General features: G+C 40.9%; 1 protein-coding gene across 1 annotated transcript; it reads left to right on the top strand.

Annotated features, from left to right (window-relative positions):
- Window positions 1-782: 782 nt before the first annotated feature.
- Window positions 783-8212, top strand: slc14a2 (solute carrier family 14 member 2). Its single transcript, XM_064296755.1, has 9 exons — window positions 783-910; window positions 3131-3314; window positions 3985-4174; window positions 4742-4870; window positions 5556-5748; window positions 6347-6494; window positions 6745-6879; window positions 7213-7262; window positions 7478-8212. Exons 1-9 carry the CDS (start codon window positions 833-835, stop codon window positions 7853-7855), a joined length of 1485 nt encoding a protein of 494 aa, XP_064152825.1. The 5' UTR covers window positions 783-832; the 3' UTR covers window positions 7856-8212.
- Window positions 8213-9263: the final 1051 nt, after the last annotated feature.

Genomic DNA, 9263 nt, shown 5'->3' with positions numbered 1-9263 from the left:
TACGCAGATAAGTAACCAAAACTGCATTGGGTTAATAAACTGAATTCTTAATGAAATAACCTTAACGTGTTTAGCAACCTAATTATGAGCCTACTTTTGAGCTCTGCTCATAATTCCCATATGGTTGACATGAAGTGGCAAAAAACACAACTCTTTCTAAACTGAGGTGTGTGTACCAGAGACAGTGAAATACAACAGACGCTGCAACAGAACTAGCCTCGCGCACTTGAAAGGAAAACTAAACTTTAATTCCAGTATTCCATGATTAGTAATTGGCTCCCGCGACTAATCACTCCACATAAATAAAGCAAACATTATAATGAACGGCTACTTCTGAAAAAAACAAAGACCGTTGTTTTCGTCCGCCCGGGGAATTGCCATACTCAAATAACTGTTGGGGAAGCACAGAAGCATCCAGAATGTGATTGTATTGCGCACTGTGATTTGCCTTCACTGGAACAAATGGGCCTAGCCCAAATCATGAAAAACAGACCCACACCAAGGGGTGTCCAGATACTGTAGGTCATATACTGCACCTAGGCTTTATACTACACTGCTCGGTAATATGCTGACTTGTGTGCACTGCGATGGCAATATTTCCGTGAGTGAGTCTGAACCGACCTGCAGAACTCGATGAAAACCAGTCTAGGGAGTATGCAAAAAAGCATTACAAGTTGTCCCTAAAAAGCGCTGCACTCGTGCTAGGTGGTGTTTTGGGGTTAATGTTGCGTGTGTATAAGCCTTTATCACTTGTATCATTTTTTTTTTTTTTGCAGACAGCTGAGGAGGCGGGGTAGTGTGCAACATTACATAAACCCTTGAGTTTGTGGAAATGATGTTCATACCTCCAAATATTCATGCAGACCTCAGTTTTCTGGACACATTTATGCCTGATTCGCATCTTGCAGAGGTAATTGCGACTATTTTGTCGGTTTTATTATTATTATTATTATTATTATTATTATTATTATTATTATTAATTAACACATAATTTTGAAGATAATTTAATCATATGCATTAATTTAGTAAACCTTCACATTTGCAATAATTGTCTTAAAAGTGATTTCAAATCGCACATTTATAATTCTGCCGCAAAAACTATTTTGCTCAACACTCGTATTCTTGCTAATTTCGTCTTGTTGAGAAATTGTGTCACGTGGTTCGAACAAGTTCAACGTCTTCCATTCAGCAACTGGTTAATTAATCAGCTGAACACGAGAACATGTTTGTACAAATGCAATGTCAAGTTGCGTAGTATATTTGTGTAGTATCCAATTAGGCACTACTAAATAAATGACTTGAATGTTTACAATGCAGTTTCCAGAGTTTCTAGCAATGCTTATCGATAGATTGCATGCGCTGTGCTGAAACCGGTGTGCTGCTAGCCGATGTGATGGCAGTGCGAGCTAATATTTCTTCCAGTGTTGTGAGTCTATTTAATATCTTAAAATTAAAACATTTGAATCAATTGAAGCAGCATCTAGATATTGTATCATGTTTAAAGCACTGAAGTGTGGCTAAAGATCATGAATTGACTGTGGTGTTTGCTACAGCACAAAGCAGTGGTGCTCCCTAGCACGTCTGATTCATTTTAAACATTTGAAAATAGGAGTTCAGATTTTTCAGATTTTTTTCCCCCACACCATAATCTAAAACAGAAAAGAAAAACCAGAACCTAGTTATCACTAAAATGCTGCTGCTCCATGTGATTTAAATTTCATTACCTTAACTCTGCCCCTCTCCACCCAGTTCACCTGTTTCATGTGGTTCTTTTATTTGGAGTTACCACATATTGTCAGACGAGATCATCTGGCATCGCTTTAGCCTCCCACAATGTGCGTGTTTTCCATCCGTCCATTATCTATACATGCTTATTCTGGTCAGGGTCCTATCCCAGCATGCATTGGGTGGGAGGCAGGAATACACCCTGGACAGCCCACCAACCTATCGCAGGGCACACACCATTCACTCATGCAATTTAGAGTCTCCAATTAGCCTACATACTTGGACATGTGAGAGGAAACAACATACAGGGAAACTCCACCCAAAGAGATTTCAAACCTAGGACCTTCTTTGCCTGTGTGCTGTGAAAGGCTGACCACCACGTCAGTGGCTACAGGAGTTGGTAGATACTGCTGTTTTTGAAGTCGCGTTGCGGTCCCCTTGTAATTGTAGGCTACTACTCACTGAATTTGGTGTTCATTGATCTCTTAGCGTATATTTCATGATAAAAAAATAAATAAAATAAAAACACACAGACATAAATCATAATTGACTGGGATGGTTTTTAAGTGATGGGGTACATTTATCAGCACTTGAATAATTTCCACCTTGTACTGCTCAGATTGTGTCAGTACCTTGAGATCAGAGTAACGCTGCCTAGGAATAGCTAGGAGCCATAGGGTGGTCATTCACAGCTGTAGAAAGCACCTGTTAGGCTACAATCAAATTACCAAGTTACCAACCACATTTCTACTTAAGTCACTTGTCTATCTCCTTTAAACAGCAGTAGCTGTTTGAAGTATATGTGCTGTGATAACCAGATGGAACTGGTTTGACTGCTTCCAGGAGACCCTCTCCCCCCTGCCTCGGGTTAGGCACCTTTCTAACCCTTTGGGCCTGCCCCCTCAGGCACTACAGCGATGTCTTTGGGAAGGTTTATTGGACTGCAACTGACCCTTGTGGGCTCCCACCAATTAGCATGAGGCACCACGTGCAACTCGTTTATGGTCACTCGACTCCTCCTCAGTAGCGTTGGGAAGTTTGATTCTTTAAAATGAATCGGTTCCATTTTGCTTACATTTAGAATAATTTATTGTCCTTAGTCTTTAGTGACAAGAGTCATGCAGTGGTTGAAAGAAGAACCCAACTTGGTCGTGCAAGGTCATTCCCGAACTGTTTCAGGCCGGAAACATACTCTATGCTAGTACGCAAATGACAACGCCAGGCCGACGCGTTGCAAACTTTTGTACGTTGCGTTTTTGTACCAAACTCAAATCCAAGGATTTTAATCAGTCTGATCAGCTATTTAATTTCCCTTAGGTTCTTCCCTTATTTCCTTTAGCTGAGTTATATGGCAAATAGTTCTGTTAGAAAATGGTTCCATTTCTAATGCATAAATACCTTTCAGGAACTGCAAACACTGATGGAAAGCCCTGTTGCAGAGAGTGCTACAGACACAAATAAACAGTCAGTGCAGCAGAATGAACACCAACAGCCTGAAGGGTCATGTGGGCTAGAGAAGACCAAGAAGCTCTTCAGATGGGTGTCATACTTCTCAGGAGACATGGAGGTCTTTGGGCAATGGATGAAAGGTTAGATCAAGTCATCTATAAATTCAATACTGAGGACATGGCTACTTTTATATGTGTATGCTTTGGGAATTGGAAAGGTTAAATGTGTAAATCTTCATTGTGATATCCTTTTAAATGGAATAAAATGGACGTCACTCCCTGATTGTTATATTGGTTTGATTTCCGTTATCCTTCCCCCTTCTTTCCCCTTTCCTTAACAGATCTTTTTTTTTAAAGAAAAATTCAAGTCACATGCCTATTTGGGGAAAAGTCAGGAATGGGGAAATGGTAGTTGTAATGACAACAAAATTATTAGATGTTGTGTAGGCAACAGAAAAACATAAAAAGATTATCTGTGGCCATTCTCAGGTAAATGTAACATTACTCACAAAAAATGTTTTGAATTGTGACCACAGCTATTAATTCTCGATTCAATAGTATGAGCAGTTTTATTTTACCTGCACATGGAAGGCAGCGTGTCACCCCACTGTTTCTCCAAACATTCAGTTAAACATCCTTTCATACACTCACATGGTTCCTGCGACTTTTTGATAAGGATATTAAGTTAGTGGTCACTGCACGTGACCACAGATAAAAAAGTATAACGTAGTAAAAAAGTACAAAGTATATTCTGAACGTTTTCCTCATTAATATGGGAATTTAATTCCTTTCTTTTCTTGTACACTTCAAGGACAGTTTATCCTGATCCAGATTCTGGATTGGGTGCTCCGCGGAGCTGCCCAGGTGATGTTCGTCAACAATCCCCTCAGCGGGCTCATCATCTTCGGGGGACTGATCCTCCAGAACCGATGGTGGGCACTAAATGGCTTTGTGGGCACCCTGTTTGCCACCATCTCTGCCCTAATTCTGAGGCAAAACAGGTAACCAACTTCTACCCTAATGCACTCTACATCAATTTAGTTCTTTCCTGGAACAATTTGGTCCAGCTAGATGATCAAAAAAAAAAAAAAAACTGGCTCGAACATATAATACTGCATTATTATTATTATTATAATATATTATTATTATATATTATTATTATTATTATTATTATTATTTTGTTTATATTTAAAACTGCTATCATATTTAACATTTCAATTTTTTTTTTTTTTGTATTAATAATTTATTGTGTTGATGAATTTACATACCAAATTCTATTTTTCTGAATGTTTCCAAAATGTTTTGTTTTTAGAAAACCTGGGGCCAATATCACGAAGCAGGATTACCGAGTTGGCTGGATAACTGCACTGAGTAAAACCCAGAACAGCTCTTTTTGCATCTGACCATATTCCAGATTTGGGAATGGTTCTGAGTTTTAGTCGGTGCAGTTCTCCAGCTACCTCGGTAATCTTTCGTGATACAGGCCCCTGCTGTTTACAGTAAGTGTACTAGAATATGACATGTAATTCAAATTGCATGTATTCTGTTTTGGTAATGTTTCATAAAAGGGGTGCCATCGCTGCTGGTCTGTATGGCTACAATGGAATCCTGGTCGGTCTTCTTATGGCTGTGTTCTCAGCCAAGGGCGACTGGTATTGGTGGCTTCTGCTTCCAAACATTTTCATGTCAATGGCATGGTAAGCCCATAAAAAGTTTGTATTGCTTTACACATGAACAATTAATATTATGTGACACAGTGAAGTACCAGCACAATATGCAATGATATCAGTTCTCCAAGTAATTTCTCCAATAGCAGCTTCTATGACATTAGTTGGCTAATTTAGGAAAATGTAGCTATCTACTGTAACTAGCTGGCTATGTTTCAAACACACAAATGTACCATATACCATCACTCTAAACAAGCACTGGCCACGCCCGTCAAAATACCTCTGGCTACCCCATAAAATGGGAGGCACAGAAGGACACGCCTCAACAGTGTCCTTTTATGATGGCCCACGATCAAACAGCGCATCGTACTTTTGATGAGCATATTGTTGCCCGAATTGTAGATGAAGCCATAAATGCAATCTCATGTTCAGGAAAAATCACTACAGTTTTACGGCTTGATGAGACTTGTATGATACTGTACTCCAACATCAGGCAGTGAAACCGTAATGATCCAGAGATACACGGCGCATTGTACTTCTGATCAGCATGTTGTGGCCTGAATTGAGGTTCAGGAAGAATCAATGCAGTATGTGTTTAACGTGTTGAACTTGTTGACAAAATTGATTGTAAAATTCTCAAATGGAGTGTTCATTGTATTATTCTGAGTGTCTTTAGAAGGGGGAAAAAAAACTCTCTCTCTCTTTTTGCTTGCAGCCCCATAGTTTCCAGTGCCTTGGCTTCGATTAACAGCAGGTGGGACCTGCCCGTTTTTACCTTGCCCTTCAACATCCTGGTCTGCTTGCATATGGTGGCTACTGGCCACTACAATCATTATTTCCCACAAGTCCTCATTCAACCCAGATCCTCCCTTCCTAATATCACCTGGTCTGAAGTGGATGTAGCCAAGGTACGTGAGAGCTCAGTGTGGGTGTTAGGGGTTCACCGATCAGTTGAGAAGATTCAGCCACACTGAATCAGAGGTCCTTCACTGTGTGGCTAGGACAACAATATAGTAATAATACGGTGTATAATAATAATAATAATACAGTTATCTGAATGTATTGGTAACATAGAGCAAATAAAAAAGTCTTATGTTTTCTTTGTTACCTGTTGCTTAAAAAAAATTTAAAATGAAAAAAAACTTTCAAAATCGGCTATCGTAATGAGCTGATTTGGCTTTAAAAAACTGACGACTGGAACTGGTAATAAGAATTCATGATCGCTGCACCCCTAATGGGTATGGGTGCATGTGACAGAAATTTCTAGAAAAGGCCCTGCTCAGTGAGCAGAGATGTGACCGACAGTGGTATTGAGGAATCCCATTAAGCTGGTAGTGCCACATTTTTTTTTTTCTTCTTTTTTTGGCCATGTGCAGTCATCCGTGGAAAATGTTATAACCACTATTAATGACTGAAACGCAGTCATGCATGCCGTGCCCTTTTTGGACAGGGCTGCGCTGGACAGAGTTCTGAGTTTACATGCAATTGTCCCTCATTCTTTTGCAGCTTTTCCGCGCAGTACCCGTGGGCATTGGACAAGTTTATGGATGTGACAATCCATGGACGGGCGGGATCTTCATGATCTCCTTGTTTATTTCTTCACCAATCACTTTCGCACACGCCACCATTGGATCAGCAGTTGGCATGGTTTCTGGTGAGGATACCCCATTGGTTTGAGGGGGGGGGGTGTATAATGAAATTTTACTATTTTCCGGTTACGTAGCTTTATGTAGCTATTTATGTAGCTACGTAGCTGAAAAACACTCGGATTTACAACCAGCTAAAGATTTACAAGAAAATGTGCAACAACCTGCATCTGAAACATGTTGCTACCCAGACCATCTGGAATTGTGAAACATCGGCTTGCATTTCTGAGAATAACTTTTATTGCTTTCGGCGTGCAGGTCTTGCCCTGGCCGCGCCCTTTGAAGCCATCTACTTCGGTCTATGGGGTTATAACTGTGTCCTCGCCTGCATTGCCGTTGGAGGCATGTTCTACGCTCTGACGTGGCAGACCCATCTGCTGGCCATTGCTTGTGGTAGGTCTTTTATTTTTACCCTTTAAGGTGTAAGGTCAGAAATATGTGATTTGAAATGTTCTAAACATTCTGAAGATGATGTCACAATCAGTACTGGTAACTGAAAGCAATGGAGTTCTAGAACACTGAATTAGAACCTTCTTTGAAAAACATTTTTTTTTAAATAAATAAAAAAAAGCCTACTCTTAAAAGGGTTAAATTATAAATTTGCCACTGTTTTGGATGTTTAGTATTCTAATCCTAATCTGCAGAATGGGATGAAACAGTTTGTGGTTATATCTTTCGTACTGACCACCAGAAATTGAATAAATGCCCATTTTATTTTCTCTCCAGCCTTTTTTTGTGCATACCTGGGTTCTGCCATCGCCAATGTGATGTCTACAGTAAGTATTTTAATCCAGGGGTGCAAATGACGCTCACAGAAGGGAGAATCAACAATATGTCTCCACCCCCTTGTGACCAACTGACAATTAATGTTTGTCCTTGTCTTTGGAAAAGAAAAAAAAAAGAAAAAATTTAGCATTAAGAACATGTGACTTTTTTGAGTGTCAGGCTGAAGATCAGGCTTTCATCACCTCTCTTAATCATCCATTTTCAGTTTGGATTGCCAGCGTGTACCTGGCCCTTCTGCCTCTCAGCGCTGACCTTCTTGCTGATCACCACGGAAACTAAAACCATATTCAAATTGCCCCTTGCGAAGGTGACGTACCCGGAGAAGAACCTCCGCTATTTCTGGAACTTGAAAAAGGCAGAGAAGGAAAAACAGCTGACGGAGAAAGAGGTTCAGCTGAGTGCAAAGGAGCAGGAAGAAGCCTCGAAAATCGAGTTTGTCAAAATGGAGCACGAGGGCCAAGATTCGCAGGACAGCGAGGAGAACTCTGAGGCGGGCGATCTGGAGAACTGCACGTACGAGGGGGCTTCAGAGCAAAGTGCAAATGACTTAACAGAAGTGAAAATTTTGAACAATGCCGAGTGAACAGTGAACTCAGGAGGACAGCTCATGCGCACCATGTTTCAATATTACTTCTTTAAGACACTGACACTGTAAAAGCATTCTTTTTTTTCCACCATGTCTTGCCTTCGTTCTGCATAATGAGTGGCACAGATTAGGGGGAAAAGTGCAATTGGCACTGATCAACAGTACAGAAACTGAGTATTTTTCAATGTTGAGTATATAATGTACATACATGTGACTTGAGAAATTGTAATGAATCTGTATGCTTGGAATGTGTGAGCTCATTATGTTATGTAACTCCTTTGGTTCAAACTGATGCCTGCCTTTTAATGAGCATTTTCCCATTTGTAATTTGAATAAAGCCTTTTGTAAGAAAAATTATGCATTTTTAACGTCTTCAAATGTGACCCTGTGTGTTGTTCAGCTCCCCAAGTGACCCATATCTGCCATTTGTAAAGAAGACAGGGCAACAGAAATGTCCTTCATCACATAGAAAACTGTTTGGGCCAAAAACTGTCTGGGCCAATAAAAAACATGCTGTAAAACAGCAATATCAAAAATCCTCAGAGTGGCAAGCATCCCTTTAAGGCCTTATGCAGTGAGCCAGTGACATAACACGGGGTTTTAATGTGGGTGTACTTTGCAGCTGGCATGACTTCATTATTCCACGTGAATTCGCGCAACTGCTCATCTCACATTCTCGACGTGCTGTTCTTATCAGGGACGTTTACATCTGACCTGCCCGCATACTATAGGCCAGAAAAGGGCACAGAATTCCACTGCCATGCACTCCCCTTTAACTTTTTTTCAGCCCCTGTCCTTCCTTATGGCAGCCCCAACACGAGTACCAGCGAATGCGTAAAACGGTCTTTCTGCAGTCACGAGGCCGGGTTGACCCTCGAGATCGGGGGTGAGGGCTAATGAGGGCAGGCGGAATGCAGGTCTGACAGAATGACCTGACTACGCTCGTGTCTTCTCTATATGCATTCGAATCCCCCGTGCCAAACATGCCACGCTGATAAGCTATCATCAAAGCGTTTATGCTGGAAATGGGCTCCCTGGCCACATACTTCTCTAAATGCGGCGTCATGTGATGCTAATAGACGGAGGTGGGCAAGGCCCGTTTACTCAAAAGGGAGATTCCGTCTTCAGATAACGCATGGCAGTACTGTGGGCTGAAAATCTAGACCGTTCCAGGGGAAAAGATCCCACAGATATACAGGCCATGAGAGAATTTGACCTTGATACTGACCTGCCGATAGGAGACATCTCCATTATGAGATTCCTGAAGGTTACATAAAGAAGCGTATGATGATGATAATCACTACATATAACCACCAAGCCAAAACTGACAACATTCAGAGATAAAGACTCAGAGAAGGGTTCGAAAGTGATCTACCAGAGGGAATTTTTAACCATAAATAAATAA

This window comes from Anguilla rostrata, chromosome 10 (assembly GCF_018555375.3).
Source record: "Anguilla rostrata isolate EN2019 chromosome 10, ASM1855537v3, whole genome shotgun sequence".
Taxonomy (NCBI): domain Eukaryota; kingdom Metazoa; phylum Chordata; class Actinopteri; order Anguilliformes; family Anguillidae; genus Anguilla; species Anguilla rostrata.
Note: the sequence above shows the minus strand (reverse complement) of the source record. Positions and strands in the feature narration are given on the sequence as shown.

Bases quoted from the DNA above. Each gene is read 5' to 3' on its own strand.
- slc14a2 (XM_064296755.1), top strand. From the start codon at position 833: ATGATGTTCATACCTCCAAATATTCATGCAGACCTCAGTTTTCTGGAC. The intron at 4,175-4,741 runs GTAACCAACTTC...GTTTCATAAAAG, and splicing joins CTAATTCTGAGGCAAAACAG to GGGTGCCATCGCTGCTGGTC. The intron at 5,749-6,346 runs GTACGTGAGAGC...ATTCTTTTGCAG, and splicing joins CTGAAGTGGATGTAGCCAAG to CTTTTCCGCGCAGTACCCGT.